The 20936-nt window shown below is 44.4% G+C and overlaps 1 protein-coding gene across 1 annotated transcript in view; it reads right to left on the minus strand.

Annotated features, from left to right (window-relative positions):
• The window catches only part of FAM20C (FAM20C golgi associated secretory pathway kinase), a 297806-nt gene that overhangs the window by 247328 nt on the left and 29542 nt on the right, over positions 1 to 20936 (minus strand). Inside the window, 3 exon segments of the mRNA XM_068244609.1 lie at positions 10448 to 10466; positions 13801 to 13840; positions 14063 to 14067. Coding sequence (XP_068100710.1) covers positions 10448 to 10466; positions 13801 to 13840; positions 14063 to 14067 — 64 coding nt within the window.

A 20936-nucleotide genomic window follows, 5' to 3' on the forward strand; every position in this document is an offset into this window, starting at 1 on the left:
TTCCAGGTCATTGAATCAATTGAAGCTCTGAAGCCAGGTAATGAACACAACATTCAGTGAACTTAAAAAGAAAAGCAGCCAAAGCAGTGCCAATATGTCTGTTATTATTGACAAATTTAATTAAAATGCCAATATCTGCATTAATAAAACAAGAGGAATACAACGCAGCCGCTGTCATGCACAACCATTAAACCGGCGATTCTCAAAAGACTCGCAAATCATCCTATAAACTAAATGACACACCTGGTTAAGCACATCATAACTCCTGCCTACAACGTGAATGCCACCCTGCCACCTACAATGCGAATGTCACCTCCACCCAAAGCCTATCACCTCCTAAAGCCTGTGCGTGTTCAACCAAAGCCTGTGGGCACACACCACAACCACCGCTTACAATGCAAATGCCACCCAGCCACCTACAATGCCAATGTCACCTCCACCCAAAGCCTATCGCCTCCCAAAGGCTGCGTGTGTACACATCAAAGCCTGCATGTCACACACACCGCAACCACCGCCTACAACACCTACAAGGCAAATGTCATCCTGTCACTTCCGCCCAAAGTCTATCGCTTCACAAAGCCTGCGCGTGTACACACCAAAGCTTGCGCACACACACAATAACCACCGCCTACAATGCAAATACCATCCTGTCACCTTCACCCAAAGTCTATTGCTTCACAAAGCCTGTGTGTGTACACACCAAAGCCTGCACACACACACCACAACCACCACCTACAATGCAAATACCACCCTGTCACCTCCACCCAAAGTCTATTGCTTCACAAAGCCTGCACGTGTACACACCAAAGCCTACACACACACACCACAACCACCTCCTACAATGCAAATAACACCCTGTCACCTCCATCCAAAGTCTATTGCTTCACAAAGCCTGTGCGTGTACACACCAAAGCCAGCACACACACACCACAACCACCACCTACAATGCAAATGCCACCCTGTCACCTCCACCCAAAGTCTATTGCTTCACAAAGCCTGTGTGTGTACACACCAAAGCCTGCACACACACACCACAACCACCGCCTACAATGCAAATACCACCCTGTCACCTCCACCCAAAGTCTATTGCTTCACAAAGCCTGCACGTGTACACACAAAAGCCTACACACACACACCACAACCACCGCCTACAATGCAAATACCACCCTGTCACCTCCACCCAAAGTATATTGCTTCACAAAGCCTGTGTGTGTACACACCAAAGCCTACACACACACACACACCACAACCACCACCTACAATGCAAATACCACCCTGTCACCTCCACCCAAAGTCTATTGCTTCACAAAGCCTGTGAGTGTACACACCAAAGCCTGCGCACACACACCACAACCACCGCCTACAATGCAAATACCACCCTGTCACCTCCACCCAAAGTCTATTGCTTCACAAAGCCTGTGCGTGTACACACCAAAGCCTACACACACACACACCACAACCACCTCCTACAATGCAAATACCACCCTGTCACCTCCACCCAAAGTATATTGCTTCACGAAGCATGTGTGTGTACACACCAAAGCCAGCACACACACACCACAACCACCACCTACAATGCAAATACCACCCTGTCACCTCCACCCAAAGTCTATTGCTTCACAAAGCCTGTGTGTGTACACACCAAAGCCTGCACACACACACCACAACCACCACCTACAATGCAAATACTACCCTGTCACCTCCACCCAAAGTCTATTGCTTCACAAAGCCTGCACGTGTACACACCAAAGCCTACACACACACACCACAACCACCACCTACAATGCAAATACCACCCTGTCACCTCCACCCAAAGTATATTGCTTCACAAAGCCTGTGTGTGTACACACCAAAGCTAGCACACACACACCACAACCACCACCTACAATGCAAATACCACCCTGTCACCTCCACCCAAAGTCTATTGCTTCACAAAGCCTGTGTGTGTACACACCAAAGCCTGCACACACACACCACAACCACCGCCTACAATGCAAATACCACCCTGTCACCTCCACCCAAAGTCTATTGCTTCACAAAGGCTGCGCGTGTACACACCAAAGCCTGCACACACACACACCACAACCACCACCTACAATGCAAATACCACCCTGTCACTTCCACCCAAAGTCTATCGCTTCACAAACCCTGCGCGTGTACACACCAAAGCCTACACACACACACCAAAACCAACGCCTACAATGCAAATACCACCCTGTCACCTCCACCCAAAGTCTATTGCTTCACAAAGCCTGTGTGTGTACACACCAAAGCCTGCACACACACACCACAACCACCACCTACAATGCAAATACCGCCCTGTCACCTCCACCCAAAGTCTATTGCTTCACAAACCCTGCGCGTGTACACACCAAAGCCTGCGCACACACACCACAACCACCACCTACAATGCAAATACCACCCTGTCACCTCCACCCAAAGTCTATTGCTTCACAAACCCTGCGCGTGTACACACCAAAGCCTGCACACACACACCACAACCACAGCCTACGATGCAAATGCCACTCTTTCAACTACAATGCAAATGTCACCTATGACCAAAGCCTATCACCTCACAAAGCTTACGTGTGTATACACCGAAGCCTTTGTGCACGCACCACAACCGCTGCTGTGTGTCCGTGCATATTTACTTTCGTCATTTAGTACATAGGATTTCTGGTAGACCGGCTGTTGAATGAGCAGTTGCTGCTTGCTAACAGTGCACTTTAAAGTGAACCCAAGGTGAAAGTGATATATATTTTCTTTTAAGCAATACCAGTTGCCTGGCAGTCCTGCTGATCTTCAGCCTCATTCAGCCATAGACCCTGAACAAGCATGCAGACCAGGTGTTTCTGACATTATTGCCAGATCTGACAAGATTAGCTGCATGCTTGTTTCTGGTGTGATTTAGACACTACTGCAGCCAATTAAATCAGCAATGCTGCCAGGCAACTAGAATTGTTTAAAAGGAAATAAATATGGCAACCTCCATGTCACTCTCACCTCGTGTTCACTTCAACAATGAAACGGCCACAGTGTGTCCATGCCTGCTTACAAACGTGTAATATAGATACAATCCCATCAAGGAGTCCAACATTGTTACAGAAATGTATGTTTAAGGTGCCATCATTTTCTGAGTAGTTGTTGCAAAAAAGTATAGTTTTAGTGTTTACATAGGGAATTTTGTTTCCAAGGTGACTGCATCACTATAAACAGGCACAGTGTGATAATATCATCACACCAGTAACTCATTTTGCTAGGACTGCTTAGAGGCATTCTTCCGTTTGGGACTTGGAGTACTTAGAGACAGTACGCTGGCAGCAATGGGATTTCTTTATACCACCTCTGTGATTGACATCTAAAAACCTGTGAAAAAAAAACAGTTCACACACTAAAGCCACAAACTAATTTATGGTCTTGTAAGCTTGTCACCCTGGGACCCCCTGAGTGATCTTCATGCTTTCCTGTGTTGCTTGTGGCTAAACTATCCATACGCTGAGGTATAGCATTTTACTAGATCTCTCCAGTATATTACATCAGGCAGCTGTCTGCAGCTCTGTACACTTCAACCTTCTGTTAAATTACTCTTTGCTAACATAAACCATTTTTGTATTTCCTTAAAGTGGGTTTCAAAGCAAAACATTATGTTAAACTTGGAGAGGTTAGCAGCCCAGTCAGGCTTTAATTGTGGTCTGTGTGTCACTTCTAGGAAGCAGTATTTTCACCTCATGTAGAAGCAGCCCCCAAACACCTGGATATGATATGCAAGGAAATCTCCGCAAAATACAAACAGCACTAAAATCTTTTTGGTCTTTTAATTCTAAGCTTGCATTTTTAAGTTTCAGAATCAAAATAAGATGATGTCGAAGAAGAGAACAGGAAAAGAACACAGAGACACCGGAAGCCCAATCTGGTATATTATTATTATTTTATTTAGTATTTATATAGCACCATCATCTTATGCAGCGCTGTGCGCTGTACAAGTATACAGTATATTGTCTTGTTACTAACTGTCCCTCAGAGGAGCTCACAATCGAATCCCTTCCATAGTCATATGTCTATGTATGTATCGTGTAGTGTATGTATCATAGTCTAAGGCCAATTGTTAGGGGGAAGCCAATTAATTTATCTGTATGTTTTTGGGATGTGGGTGGAAACCGGAGTGACCGGAGGAAACCCACGCAGACACGGGGAGAACATACAAACTCCTTGCAGATGTTGACTTGGCCGTGGACCCAGCGCTGCAAGTTGAGAGCGCTAACCACTACACCACAGTGCAGTTAATAGAATTTCAGATACTACATTGGCAAACATGGGTTGATCAATTAAGCATTTAAGCAACCACTCTATATGGCATGTGGAGAAATACCGTCCTACTCAACCTTAATATTTGTTGTGATCCCAACTTCAAAAAAAAAGGAACCTTATGTGTGAAATTTGAACCCCACCAACAGAGGTGAAACTACTGTATATGAAGGAAAAGACAACTGACACACCCAAGTGAAATAAGATAATTAAAAACTGATTAAAGCCTAGTTCACTCTACAATTGCAAATTGCAATCGCGAAGTGCTTTTGTGAGCAATTTTGTGAAGCGATTACCGGGGTGTTTTTTATGCAAGTTTAATTTTTTTGCAAGCAATTCTGTAATGCATTTTTGTTTTGTGATCTACAATTTTGTGATTTTTTGTTTTGTTTTGTTTTGTGATGTGTGATTTCAGTGGTTCCTGACCCTGTGATCAATGTGAGCCAAAAATTGGCACACAGTGATCACGGGGTGAGTAGCCAATGAAATTGGCTCCTGGCCAGCTCACTGAGCTCTGCCTTTATAGTGCCGGCAGAGCCAGTGGGCTGCAGCAGTGAGAGAGCTAATTGGAATCAACACCCTGGCAAGGGTAACAGGTCCCAAACTGGAAGTATATTTCAATTAGCGCAGTACGGAACTGGTTAACTTCAGGTCTGTAAAAACAAGACAAATCTTTAACTGCAAATCTAGGTACCCCCCCATTACACCCACGCACTTCTTCGCAACTGAATGTACGTGTTTGGACCTGACTTACCCCTTTACCCTGGAATACCCCTGACTCTAACCTAAAACATCCCTTACTTTAAAGTTAACCTTTTTCTTTAAAAAGCACTGACACATGCACTAAGGTCCATTAGAAATCACAATTGCACAGCATCGAATCAGCATAATAAATTATAAGTGTCAGTGGGAGGGCGGAGCTACACACCAATATACAACAATATATAGAAATAGGAAGTGATGCTGTAACCAAGATAGTTAACATAAAAATGGGTATCCTGAATAATTTACTGCACTCTACTATATGTTTTCACAGTTTGTCTTTAAACTCTTCCCTGTTAACATACATACATATATATATATATATATACATATATATATATATATATATATATATATATATATATATATATATATATATATATATATAAATAAATGGGAGACTTCTCTCACCCGAGGTGAAGATAAAAGAAAGAGACTCCGGGCACCTTCCGTCCAATGCTTTAATTGCAAGTGCTGGCAGACAACATTCAGGGTACCGTAACACAAAGATACCTCGTCTGGTGATCCTCAATGGTGATGGTGCGGTGGAGGTGGGGGTGCCAGGGCACTAGGTGGGACTGGCGACGGCCGTTTCGCGTCTATCCAGACGCTTGGTCACGCTGCGTACCACTGTGTCGGGTGAGCAGCGTACATCCGGCCTATAGCGGGGATAGGCCCCGCCTCTTCCGGGTGTCGCGCTCATCGCATGTGATTGGAGAAGGCGGAGGGGAGGGGGCGGGAGCCCATAGGAGACAAGGTCAAGTCTGAACTACAAGACCCATGAAGCTTTGCACTCGGGACCGCCTCAGGAAGGCAGAGCGCGTAGCGCCCTTGCGTAATGCCAGGGCTACCGTCACGCCGCAACTATAGAACCCATAAGGTATTTTCCTATTGGGTTCGTGTACGGAGGCTGAAGCAACGCCCCCTTACGGGCGGTAACTATGGTAACTCCAAGCTATGTGCATGGAATAGATCTGGTGGGTGTGTAAATTTCCACACCCAAACCTTTCACGTGGGTTTGCAGGCTAGTAAGCGGGGCAATATTACAGTCCCCTACTTACACAGCTTGCGACCTTGTCACCGGGGCCCCCACCCCTACCCTCCTAAGAAATTGTGACGGTTAGTGACAATTAAAACCTATAAACTGGGAAACTGAGTTAGAATAACACCACTTTTCTGTGCATATGATAGTATACCCTAAATTATTTCCATATAGGGTGACAAGGGGTCATTACATGATTGGGCTCGGGGACAACAGAGACCTTGAATAGAAGTGTACACTGAGAGAAGGCCAAGGAAAAATTTAAAAACTGGCCAACAAGCCGGTAACGGCTACCATTACCTCCACCTCACCTATACCATAGGGGGCAATACAATACATCGCACCTAAACCACAAAATTATTGTCGAAATGATATAAACAGAACGCTCCTTAGAGCTATGAGCACCATAGACTTCAAGGGTCCAACATACAGGCAAGTTCAATCTTGTCATTCAGTCCCCCTGGCCCCATTGCCTCCGTTCGCAATATCATGCGTGTTTCTCTTCTAAGGAGCAATTTGTCCCTATCACCTCCCCTCGTGGGGACTTCCACCCTCTCCAAAACCCCAAAGGTAAGGCCTTATACCCCGATGGCAAATAGGATTAGAGAAAGTGTTTTCAAACACTGGGAAATAATACAGCACGACCCAGATTTGTGTCTGAAAGTAGGAGGACCCCCACGGGTTGTGTTTAGAAGAGCACCCACCCTTGCCAATATGCTCACCAAAAGCGAGTTCGTGTCACCCAAGCCAACCACATGGCTGGACCGATGTGTTCCCGTAGGGAACTTTAGGTGTGGACACTGCAAATTCTGCCCAAGGATGATCACAACGAAAGTTATCCAGATAGGAGGGGTAGAATTCAAAATTAGGAATTTCTTCACCTGCCAAACAGATTACGTGGTCTATGCATTATTCTGCCCATGTAAGAGATTTTATATCGGCCAGACGACTAGGCCTATAAGGGTTCGGATAGGGGAACACGTGAGTACTATTAAAGCAGGGAAGAGCTGTACCAGATTAGTGACACACATGAAGGAGGTACACGGGAGGTCCAGCCGAGGCCTTACCTTTGGGGTTTTGGAGAGGGTGGAAGTCCCCACGAGGGGAGGTGATAGGGACAATTTGCTACTTAGAAGAGAAACACGCATGATATTGCGAACGGAGGCAATGGGGCCAGGGGGACTGAATGACAAGATTGAACTTGCCTGTATGTTGGACCCTTGAAGTCTATGGTGCTCATAGCTCTAAGGAGCGTTCTGTTTATATCATTTCGACAATAATTTTGTGGTTTAGGTGCGATGTATTGTATTGCCCCCTATGGTATAGGTGAGGTGGAGGTAATGGTAGCCGTTACCGGCTTGTTGGCCAGTTTTTAAATTTTTCCTTGGCCTTCTCTCAGTGTACACTTCTATTCAAGGTCTCTGTTGTCCCCGAGCCCAATCATGTAATGACCCCTTGTCACCCTATATGGAAATAATTTAGGGTATACTATCATATGCACAGAAAAGTGGTGTTATTCTAACTCAGTTTCCCAGTTTATAGGTTTTAATTGTCACTAACCGTCACAATTTCTTAGGAGGGTAGGGGTGGGGGCCCCGGTGACAAGGTCGCAAGCTGTGTAAGTAGGGGACTGTAATATTGCCCCGCTTACTAGCCTGCAAACCCACGTGAAAGGTTTGGGTGTGGAAATTTACACACCCACCAGATCTATTCCATGCACATAGCTTGGAGTTACCATAGTTACCGCCCGTAAGGGGGCGTTGCTTCAGCCTCCGTACACGAACCCAATAGGAAAATACCTTATGGGTTCTATAGTTGCGGCGTGACGGTAGCCCTGGCATTACGCAAGGGCGCTACGCGCTCTGCCTTCCTGAGGCGGTCCCGAGTGCAAAGCTTCATGGGTCTTGTAGTTCAGACTTGACACTGTCTCCTATGGGCTCCCGCCCCCTCCCCTCCGCCTTCTCCAATCACATGCGATGAGCGCGACACCCGGAAGAGGCGGGGCCTATCCCCGCTATAGGCCGGATGTACGCTGCTCACCCGACACAGTGGTACGCAGCGTGACCAAGCGTCTGGATAGACGCGAAACGGCCGTCGCCAGTCCCACCTAGTGCCCTGGCACCCCCACCTCCACCGCACCATCACCATTGAGGATCACCAGACGAGGTATCTTTGTGTTACGGTACCCTGAATGTTGTCTGCCAGCACTTGCAATTAAAGCATTGGACGGAAGGTGCCCGGAGTCTCTTTCTTTTATCTTCACCTCGGATAATAGTATTCAAGCTTCCTTCAACCAACCGCAGAGCACACGTCCCAGCAAGAGACAAGGGTTACCGCTGATGGTATGGTGAGATCAATTTTTGCTTTTTTTACCCACTGCTCGTGTACATTGAATAGGGAGTGCCACTCACATTTTGGGTCCTTTTCTACAGTAACAAACGTGATACAGACTTCTCTCACCACCTGTTTTGATAATAACAATCTAGTCTATCCAAAGATAAAACATAAGTTTGTCCTAGAATTCAACTTTAAAAGCGGGGTGAGTATAATGCATTGGTTAAGGGAATAGTTAGCACCCCCCCCCCCCCCCTTCCCTGCAGTCCTAGGCTGCATTCTGGCCATAACAATATGTACAAGGTCCCCTTAAAAATTGGCCCTGGTCTGTGTTAGGGACATTAAACCGTGAAATCCTGCTCCGTGCAATGTCAATGTAAAATATTGACTACTACTAACAGAAGAACCGAATGCTAATTTTCAAAAGACTGGTCCTCATTTTTAGCTAATGACAAAAATCAAGCACCTTTCAACTGTCAATCTCCAAAAACATGTTTATAAACATGTCCTTTAAAATTTATACCAGGCAGATATACTGTAATTGCTACATAAAAATGATGCAGCTAGTTTTCTATGACTTCTCATGAAGTATGACAGAAGAAGGGACATCGTGAAGAGAACGGCTTCCTGCTCTGAAAGCAGGCTAGGAGAAGCATTTTGCTCAGTAATCACATGTGCTGTGCTCTTGTGAGGTAAGATTATGTTTTATTCCAACAGCATGATACGCTACCAAAATCAAACCGCTTTTGTTCGGGTATTGAAAGGACCCTCTTGTTCATTCATCACGGCGATGGTAATCAATCTGCTAGTCGCAGGCAGCTTTATTGCCTCCCTTCTCCATAAACAAATCAATGATACCATATTTCACCAAGTTTTACAGCGAGTTTCGAAAGTGCGCTTTCTCTGCCTTCCAGCCGGATAACAATAGCGTTTGTTCAGTGAAGAGGTTGCTGGTGGAGAGCGATCTGTGCCCGGATGCCAGCTCACTTCGCCTGCCTCTGCCCATTTCCTTGTGCCATATACTGATTTTGATAAATAGGAGAGATTCCACTTAGGCCCGGGGCCCACCACAAAGCAGCTTCAGGAACAGAAACAGTTTGCGATTTTCAATTCGCAAAGTACTGAGGTTTTAAACGGGATTCCCAGACACAATCGCATTCAATGGCTGGAGGGCCAAATGGCAATTGCTCCAAGACTGTCCGGCAAAAATGCTGCAGGAAATGCTCTGGTGGGGCCCAGCCAGCCCTAAACAAGAACAGGTGCACAAACTGGGGATAATGGCCCTTTTCCACTCAATGGAGCTTGAGCTGATGTTAGGGATGCTCATTCGCATTTCATGGAATTGAAATTTCCGCATTTCCGAAAAACTGAATTCTGTGGAAATCCGATTTACTGCAACTGGGTAATTTTAACCCGATCTCAGAACTCAGAAGCATTGGACCAATTACAGAATGCTGAATTTTTCAGCAGAAATTGGATCACTGTGGTGATTTTAGACAAACCACAAGATTTTCAGTTTTTTTCAATTTCCGTTTTCAATCCAGCATGCTGGAAAAGTCTTGATTGAAAGGGCTGGATTGGATACACTCCTCCCTCTCCCCACACACAAGTGCAGTCAATTAGCAAAATAACCTCCTCGTTCACTTGCAAAAACAGTCCCTGCCACCTTCTCTTGCCATGCAGAGTAGTAAGTAGCGGCTGTAATTTTTTCCTGCTTTCAGATGCTGCTTCACAGCAGAACCCTCCCTGTTGCCATTTCCCAGCTCCCGATCACATGACCCTTGTGGTGTTCGGGGACCAAGGGGGCCCAATGCTATCATTTATGCCCCTGGTTTCCACCTTAAGAGAAGCAAATAGACAAGCGACTAGAGATGGCCCGATCAGTTCGCCAGCGAACAGTTCCAGGCGACCTTCCGTGGTTCGCGATCGCGGAGAACCGCAAACTTTTCCAGAAGTTCCGTTAGCCCCCATAGTGCATCACGAGGGTCAACTTTGACCCTCTACATAACAGTCAGCATAGCTGCTGCAGACTCTCATAGGGAAAGCTTAGTTAGGCTCTTGTAGGCTTGTTAGCTTGCTCCTGGCTGATTGTTATTGCTAAAAAAAAAGCACCCCTCAACAGCTCTTTTGAGAGCTAATCTTGTTCTTGTGATTTTTTTTTTTTTATGTGTGTGTGGCCCACATGCATTATATACAGCCCTGTCAGTCAGTTGCAGCTGGCCTTTGGCCCCTTGGTGGTATAATTACTACTGTGCCAGGTGCACATTGTAATACCCATCACTGCATATACCTACTACCTGTTGTTCACTTCAGTGCACCCACCTACCTACGTGAGCGCATGCAGCGTCACTGTGCCTGTCCGGTACCTGTCTGTGTGTGACAGGTGCACAATGTAATACCCATCACTGCATATACCTACTACCTGTTGTTCACTTCAGTGCACCCACCTACCTATGTGAGCGCATGCAGTGTCACTGTGCCTGTCCGGTACCTGTCTGTGTGTGACAGGTCAGGTGCACATTGTAATACCCATCACTGCATATACCTACTACCTGTTGGTCACTTCAGTGCACCCACCTACGTGAGCGCATGCAGTGTGATATTTAATACCACCAGTCACTGTACCTGTTCATGGTACGTGTGTGTGACAGGTGCTCATTTGCAATACCCATCACTGCATATACCTACCTGTTGTGTTCAGTGCACCCACCTACCTACGTGAGTGCAGGCAGTGTGATATACCACTCCGTGCATACCTGTTAACTGCACCTGTGTGACTGCACATTGTATTAGTCAAGTCAGTGCATACCTTTCACTTCATCCCCCCCCCAATATGGACAAAATGGACAAAACAGGTAAAGGCAGAGGTAGAGGCAGACCCAGAGGAAGGCCACCCGGCAGGTCTGTGCGAGGTCGTGCTGATGTGTTTTCATGCGGCCCTGGACCAAAGTACAGTGCTCAGAAGAAGGCACGTCCCATCAACTCCCAAGATTGTCAGGACGTGGTTGACTATTTAACACAGAACACCTCATCTTCCGCAGCTTCCAGCGCTACTACTAGCACCACATCCATTCCATTTGACATTTTGCAGGAGTTACTTGGTGGGGAAATCACTGATGCACAGCCATTATTGTTACAACTAGATGAAAGCGCTAAGCAAGTTACACCACCTGATATGTCTGAGTTAGGCGACACTATAAACATAACGTGTGAGGAGGAGGATTATGAAGTACCTGCTGTTGGTGCAGTTTTGGAGTTGTCTGAGGCAAGCGATTATGATGATGACGGTGATACGGATGCCACGTATGTTCCCAATAGATCAGATGAACAGGGGGACAGTTCAGAGGGGGAGTAAGAGACGAGTAGGAGGAGACTAGTTCCTGAAAGAAGCAGGGGGAGCTTGTCGTCAGAAACAGCTGGTGGCAGTGTCCGGTGCCATGTATCGCCACCTATGGACAGCCAGCCAACATGCCCTTCAACGTCAGCTGCTGAGGCCACCATAGTGCCCACACCCCAGGGGGCAGAGCCGGGACAAGGTCCTCCAGCACCCAAGTCTGAGACACCAAAGTGCGCCCCTCCATCCCTGCCACCCCAGCCTTCACACACTGATTGCTGTTAGACTAAGAGGCGCCACAGGGCCCACAACCTCCCCAACACCTTAATATCTAGTTATCTGGCTTGCAGTCACTGCTATGTATCCCCTTTTCTTATTTCTTTCTGCTTCAAACACAATTAGGAATGACAGTTGAATGAATTCTGCGCCCCCTTCTACACTGCACCCTGAGGCTGGAGCCTCTCCAGCCTATGCCTCGGCCCGGCCCTGCCAGGGGGGCTCAGCGGTTTGGAATTTTTTTAGTGTGTCTGCCGTAGATCAGAGCAATGCCATCTGTTCTCTCTGTCTCCAAAAATTGAGCCGTGGAAAAAGGCCAACACCCACGTAGGGACAACTGCATTACGAAGGCACAAGCAGAAAAGGCACACCACCAGAGCACCAGAGGAAAAGCAGCACACAAAAGAAAAGCCACCCTCCTTCTCCTCTTCCTTCCTTGCACCTTCACAGCTACCCTCCTCTGCCCACAGCAGCCAGGTGTCTGTGAAGGAAATATTTGAGCGGAAGAAGTCAATTTCTGCCAGTCACTCCCTTGCCCGGCGTCTAACAGCTGGCTTGGCGGAACTGTTAGCTCGCCAGCTGTTACCATACCAGCTGGTGGACTCTGAGGCCTTCCGTAAATTTGTGGCCATTGGGACACCGCAGTGGAAGATGCCAGGTCGCAATTATTTCTCTAAAGGCGATACCCAAACTGTACCATGAAGTTGAAAGGCAAGTGGTGTCATCTCTGGCACACGGCGTTGGGTCAAGGGTCCACCTGACCACGGATGCCTGGTCTGCCAAGCACGGTCAGGGCAGGTACATTACTTACACAGCCCATTGGGTAACCTGGTGACCGATGGCAAGCAGGGAGTACGTGGCTGTGCAGCGGACCAACTTGTGACACCTCCACGGCTTGCAGGCAGGCCTCCTGCCACCTCCTCTCCTCCTGCTACATCCTCTTCGCTGTCGTCATCCTCCTCCTCCTCGGCTGAGTGGCAGTACAGCTCTGCTGGTGCTGTGATCTCCTCCCCAGCTACACAGCCCCAGCTCTACTGTGTTGATTGCAAAGCGTGCGTCACCAAGGCTCCACGGACACGCACGCTTTGCAATCAACACAGTGGACAGATGGTACCAGCGCTATGGTGGGGAAATCTGGAAGGCATCCATACCGGATATGTGAGATATGTCTTTGAATCTTTTAAACTTGGTACGCACTTAATTTTTATGGGGCTTGAGCCATGTTAAAAGAAGATTTTATGCCATGAGAGGCGGATGTGTTATGCTTCCTTTCAGCCACGTTGTTGCAGTAATGTGATGTGCCTGATTTAAAGCAGACCTTTGGTGAGCAGGGAACTGAGCGGGGGAGTGTGACCCCCATCCTGCATGCGGTGATAGTTCCCTCTGCACAGTGTGTGTGGTTTTACACAGGGTGTACTAGTGCTGAAGGATTACACGCTATGTGCCTGTCTCTCTGATTTAGGTCTGTGAATGAGTGATTATACAGGAAGGAATACCAGAAGCGCTGCTGTGACTATCTCAATCGATTGGAGAACTGACTGTTCCTGCTCTTTGGCAGTTAGCTGCACACTGGATGTTTTTTAGTAAGAGTGGTGAGCGCTGTAACTACTTGGATTTTAACTTTTTTCATGCTGTCCAGCCTGTTGAGGGACCCCCATATAAAAAAACTCAAGGAGAACGAGCTGTACTGAGTTGCCACGCTACTAGACCCTCGGTATAGGCACAAAGTGGCGGACATGTTACCAACTCACCTGAGGGCAGAAAGGATGCAGCACATGCAGAACAATCTGGCAACTATGCTTTACAATGCGTTTAAGGGTGATGTCACAGCACAATGCAATAAAGGTACTACTGCCAGTAATCCTTCTCCCATGTCCAAGACAAGGACAGGACGCTCCAGTGATCTCATGGTGATGTTGGACAAGCGGACATTCTTTAGTCAAACGCCTCGCCTTAGTCCTTCCGGATCCACCCTCCACCAACGCCTGGACCGGCAGGTAGCCGACTACGTGGCCTTAACCATTTCCGCCGCCCGGACGTGAAGCTCACGTCCGGACGGCAGCTCTGCAGCGCTCCTGCGCTTGGGCGCGCTCCCTTCCGCTTAGCGAGAAGTACAAGGAGGGTAAACCAAAATGAAGGTATAATAGTAAAACTACATCTACAAATTTTTTATATTACAATTTACACATAAAGCAATATTAAAAATGTACTGTTTATGTCCCACACCAAAATATTCCCCAAATAAAATTTTTAATAGAAAAATAAAAAAATTACAATAAAAAAAAAAAAAAAGACATAAATAGTTACCTAAGGGTCTGAACTTTTTAAATATGCATTTGAAGGGGGTATACTACAAACATTTTTTAAATTATAAGCTTGTAAATAGTGATGGACGCAAAACGGAAACAATGCACCTTCATTTCCAAATAAAATATTGGTGCCATACATTGTGATAGGGACAAAATTTAAATGGTATAATAACCGAGAAATACGGGCAAATAAAATACATAGGTTTTAATTATTGTAGCGTGGATTATTTAAAGCTATAATGGCCAAAAACTGAGAAATTATGATTTTTTTTTTCAATTTTTTTCTTATTAATCCTGTTAAAATGCATTTACGGTAAAGTGGCTCTTAGCAAAATGTACCACCCACCACCCAAGCCTAATTAGTGGCGGAAAAAACACGATATAGATCAATAAATTGTGATAAGTAGTGATAAAGGTATTAGCGAATGAATGGTTTAATGGAGGTGAACATTGCTCCGATGCATAAGGTGAAAAATCCCCATGGGCTGAAATGGTTAAAGGAGTTATCCGGGCTTTCAAAAGAAAATAAAGGCTACTTACCGGGAGCTTCCTCCAGCCCCAAGCTCCCAGGACCTCCCTCGCCGCACCTCTGCGCGCAGCCGTTCACCGGAGCTCCGTCCCGGTCCCCGGCGATGACGTCAGAGCGACCTGGAGGAAACACCCCTTGAAACATCTTTTCCATCACTTTTCTGGCCAGAATAAGTGTTTCTAGTTTTCAAAGTTCGCCTCCCCATTGAAGTCTATTGCGGTTCGCGAAAGTTCGCGCGAACTGATTTTTTGCGGAATTCCGCACCGCGAACCGAAAATCGGAGGTTAGAGTCATCTCTACAAGCGACCGCAGCTTCAACTTTGATATATGGTTCCTCGTTAGCTGGTATTTTGCAGGGATCTTATTTAGGCAAGTGGGGAATAAACTTATTTGTAGTTTTACTGTTTACTTTTTTTAACTGCTTTCTGTTTCAGTCATGTTATGACTCCAGCAGCCAAAGCTGACCTAAGTGAGGGTTAGACTCTTTCATCTTTGACTACTGTGTCATTTTAAAAAAACACTGAACCATTGACTGAACTACAAAACAGGAATCTACTTAAATAGACTTCTGTAAAACTTGGGTTTGTGCTTAAAAATAGCAGAACTGTGACATGAATAGCTCACGGAGTCAGAGCATAAAGCCAGAGCAGCTTTTAATGAACTTCTTCACTTTTATTCAGTTACCTTAAAAGCATTACAGCCTTTGTCACCTCCACCTCCAGTGATACAGGCTGTCAAAATGATTATAATTAAACATCTCCAAGTGACATACTTACAAGGAACCGCAAAGGCCCACAGCTCTAATTATAGATAAATGGGAACCTTTAGGCTGTGACACTATGACATACCTTTCCCCTACATCTAGATGCTGCATCCTTATTATGGAAGGAGGGAAGGGAAATGATTGGCCGGCTAGGTAATTGCATTTAGCGCTGGCCACACATACTGCAATCTGATTGAACTTTTGAACAATGTAACTAATGTCTGTGCGGTGTAGCGAGGATATAGTTGGTTATAACTGGGTCAACAATAAATCGAAAAGATCATTGAAACAAGCCATGGAACCACATGTGCTGTGGTGAGGCTTCATATGTCAGTTTATATACATTACAATCATGTCAGACTTCATGTAATGGAGCAGACCTGTTCATGTATATGGTAATTATTATTATGATTTCTAACTGTGCTATAGCAACTGCTGTGGAGCAAAAAAGGTCATTTGGGCACAATGTGTGGCTGTGAAATTGGGCGCTGGGATAAGCACCAATTATAAGTGACACTGAAGCGGAAAAAAACTTATGATATAATGAATTGGTTGTGTAATATGGATAATTAATAGAACATTAGTAGAAAAGAAAATAGTGTCATATTTTTATTTTCAGGTATAGAGCTTTTTTTTATATAACATTGCATCATTCTCTAATAATTGCAGTTTCCACAATACACTCAGCATTTTAAATGGTTTCACAGAGCAGGCTAAGCCACTTTGAACTTTTCTCTGCAGAAAAAAACATAAACTAAGAAGAAACAATGAGAGATAGTTGAGATAAGAGCTTCAAAAGACTGTGCTGTCCATGACTTTATAAAGTTACAGAGATCAAATAAGCTCTTTTGCATAGATAACTGAAGTTTAACTCTTCCTGTACTGGAAACAATGTGAGACTCATATCTGTGCTAATAATGTTTCACTTTTTTTTTCACTTCCTTTTAAATCCCCTGAAATAGCAGCTACGGTGGGTAATTTGCGTGCTGGAAGTGGTGGAGCTTAGTGATAGTTTAGCGGAACACCAGCTATCTGTTAGCGATGAATGCATTGGTTGTGGCGGCAACTGTGAGGATAGCAAAGGTGTAGTTCGGCCACTGTGTAGACAAACTCTGGTTAGCAACTAATGTGTTGCCAAACACTGGGTAGTAGCTGTACTTGTGGCAGCTATTATATAGCCAAACTTCCACGAGTGGCAGTGTCTCTGAGTAGTGGGGATGACTGCAGCAATAACAATTGTGAAGTTTGACTACAGAGTAGGCCAACTCTGGGTAGCGGCTGTGACTGCAGCATTAGTGGCGGCTGTGTTTTGCTACTGTGTTGTCGAATTCTGGTTAGCAGCGGTGGATAGCAACAGTGTTAGACATAGATAGGGGGTAGGTTAGTGTAATATGTAGGTGCGTGTGTGTGTGTGGGGGGGGGGATGGGGTGGGCCTAGGAGGGAAGTTTGAATGAGGATAGGATAAGATAAGGTAATAGTAGGATACTGGTAACATTACTGATATTCTACTATTGCCAATATCTTGTACCTTACTTCATGGCACAATAAATTATACAGTACATGCCATGAGGCCCTGGAGCAGAGATGGGGCAATGGTGCCACTTAATGTGTTCAACCACCACGCATTAAAAGATAACTTCATCAATACACCTGATGGAGATCAAAAACATTAATGACCCAAAACAGAAAGCTACTTCTTTTTTTTTTTTTTTTTTTACAAAGAGGCCTCAGCAATCTATTCAACAAAATAATAATAAAAAAGCAGAATAAGTAAAAATTAGTACAAATGGTGTCAAAGGAACTCCAAATACTGTATGTCAAAGAGAGAAGGATGCCAATGCCATACCATAGCTCAATCTTTAATTTCATACTTGTATTTAAAAAACCTCTCTAAAATTAATTTAAAATATTTTCCATTATAATATTCCTACCAGCGGTACGTATCTTACCACAACAAGAGACAATGAACAGAAAGTCACCGCAATATGATAACAAATAAACCTCCAAGCAAACCTATGCAGATACATATGAGTCATAAACATATGCAGGTGCATGTGGGTCATACACATGTGCAGATACATATGGTCACAAGAAAAGGCACAACTTCCAAACCTTTGGAGAAACCGGCAATAATCCGGCTAGCCGGTGCTCAGCATCCGACAGGTATACCTGTCCTGTAGTCAAACAGCAATCAAACAAGAAAGACACGGCACTCAGAGGCTGTTTGCAGCACAAGCTGTATTGGAGCTTAGTGAACACTCTGGTGTGCTTACTAAGCCCCAATGCAGCTTGTGCTGCAAACAGCCTCTGAGTGCCGTGTCCCTCTTGTTTGATTGCAGATACTATGGATCATACACTGCCTTGTATGCACACTATTTTCTATTACTTTGGAGCATTAGGATTGCATATACAGCCCCTATTAGATAAATGTGAGCAAGGCATTGCAGGCGTAAGCCCAGTCTGAGCTCGCAACTTATGTCTCAATAGTCCACGATATGTCATCCAGACAGATGGAACAACCAGCACATTCAAACAATAAAATGCTTTTGAGGTTTCAGACCATCTAGCTCATTCTCATAAATGACTGACTATTCATCAAACATACCTTGTAGTGTAATGCAGAATTCCATATTCATATTGAGAGTCAAGACTCATTTAAAGATTCATAGTGCAACGCTCATAAATAATGCTTTTCATCCAGCAGGAGATTAAACAAATTCTAAAAGCAGGAAAAGTGAATTTGGCGGTAGTGCCATATGGCAGTTACTCTTTTTCAGTTGACAGTGCTGATGACTCAACAAAATGGGCACCAACCACCCATCAGCTCGTTCTCGTGTACCATCTCCCTGTGCATGCTACATAAGCATCCTCACCTGTCCTTACTAAAAGAGTGACAAACCCTGACAGATACACAAATGGCAGGAGGTGCCCCAATGTAGTATGCAATGGGTAAAAGTGGGTAACGAAAGAGTCTTACCTCGGTTAGGACTCGGAGGTTTAAGGAACATAATTTTATTGGACACAGGAAAGGAGGATGCGTTTTGCAGGACCTGCCTGTTTCCTCGGGTGTACAGTACAGTGTCTTATGCAGCTGGGAGCGCCTATAAGCATCCTCACCTGCCTTTACTAAGAGAGTGACAAACCCTGGCAGATCCTCTTTTTCCTCTTTTCAACATACCAGGGTCTACTTACTAAGCCTTATCAAGGGTCCTGTTAGCATGTGTATCACCCTCACTAAATATCAACATCCTCCCTTCTGGGTAGTATCCTTCGAGGACACGTATCAGGCTGTACATGATGTCTGCAGAGATGTATGGCCAGTTCCGGGAGCTATAGAATGGTTGTGTTGGCTCAAGGATGTGGTCAAAAGTACATAAGCCATGCACAGGGACATTAACTATGTGGAGCGTTTTATATTTGTTTCAGATATTATAAGCTCAGAGTTCACTGTTAGTTTACTTAAACTTTAATATACCTTCTTGTCAGGCACCCTGTAACAGCTCCTGGTAACTAGCAGCACTAGAGGCACAAATAAATAATTCCAAAAACAATAGAAGAATGGGAACAAAAGAAAGGAGAAACCAGACCTGGCGTAGTAGGTAAAGTGAAAAATAAATCAATGAGTAGGCAATAAAGGTCTATTTACAACTTCTGTGTTATTAAAATAAAGCTGAACACAGTTTTTACACGAGGAAAGCATTCAGAGGACCATCCCTTCTCAGACCCGACAGCACTGTAGCATTTTTTGAGGAAAAAAATTATCAGTGTCCACAAATTCACAGGTCCAAAAAGGGGAGATCCTATTGGACAGAGGATTCTGAAGACAAAGCACAGGGACCTAACATATATAAATTAAAAGTATAAAAAGAAGACAACTTACTTCCCCTACACACACCATGTCATGTGCATATAATTTGACATTGTTTCTGTCAGAGGGTAGCTCTCTGTCCAGACTACTTAGCACCCTAGTTTGCACATCCAAAGCTTTTAGGCGTGCTAACTGTGTTAGCACCCTTTTGTGAATCAAGCCCTATGTATATTATACTGAATGTATTTACTGTACCATCACCGAGCCCAAAAAAAAAAAAAAAAGCAAGCAGCAGCTGCTTGCACTGACATCACCTGCCAGCAGTAAAAATGTCATCATGTAATAAATGTCAGAATGTAAATCAGGGAGAGGAAAGATTTTACAATGAGCAAACACTGACTAAATCATTTATACATAATTATTGTAAAAATTAAGCACTTTTGTTCATTACGTTATTTTCACTGGAGTTCCTCTTTATGACACTTTCTGTAATACTGAACTAATGAACAGAAAGTTGTATAATTACTTAGCTGAGAAAAATAGGAGAAGGCAGTTCTGCTTTAGAGAGTCTGATCTTTAGCCGTAAACTGATCTAAGTACTATCATTCTTTTTTGGGTGAAAGCCCCATCCATAGGCTATAAATGGGAATATGAAATATGAATATGCACTATTTTATATCTAATCGATAAAATTAGAAAACACACTTTCCTAAAGCATGGCTTATAATATAATACATTTAACAACATTAATAAAGCTTCTTGAAGTTGAGGTCATGCTAAACCTAAAATAGCAAAACAATTAGCAGGATCAGTGCAGACTAGTGCAGCAATGCATTGCCCTGTATCTTTTACAACATCTCTCCATTTTTTGTAGGCAATGTAGGGTACAACCCTCTCCGTGTCCCATAAGCCATCTCCCTTTTCAATAAATAATTTACTAATGTTAGGTGGCAAGTATGCAGGTACGTGCCACCAGGCTTTAATATATAGCGGCAAGTCCACACTAGCTTAGTTGTTAATGTATTTGTTAATTGTTTCAGGTTTATTAGAGCTTTACGAACAGTTGGGTGAACTGAAAAAGAAACTCAGTTTTAAGTTTTCGAAATAAAAGTTGTGTAACATGTTTTGTAAAAGCTACAAATCAGAAGGAAACGTGATAATAAGTTTGCCATCTCTTCTTAACTGTCTTACACAGTAGCCTACATGGGACATTTTAACCACTCAGGCAGTTGTCTTTCTATGCGGATTACTTTCTATTTCCAATAAGGCTGCATTATTCTAAAGAGAAACTGTAGTGAAAATAACACAATTTATAAAATGGCTTACTCCTTTTACAGTATTTAGATCATTTAGTCAGTGTTTGCCCATTATAAAATCTTTCCACTCCCTGATTTACATTCTGAAATTTATCACTGGTAATGACATCTGAAAGTTACTGAGAGTTCCTACGCCATTACAAAATATCCCTGGTTT

The sequence above is a fragment of the Hyperolius riggenbachi genome, chromosome 7 (assembly GCF_040937935.1).
Source record: "Hyperolius riggenbachi isolate aHypRig1 chromosome 7, aHypRig1.pri, whole genome shotgun sequence".
Lineage (NCBI taxonomy): Eukaryota > Metazoa > Chordata > Amphibia > Anura > Hyperoliidae > Hyperolius > Hyperolius riggenbachi.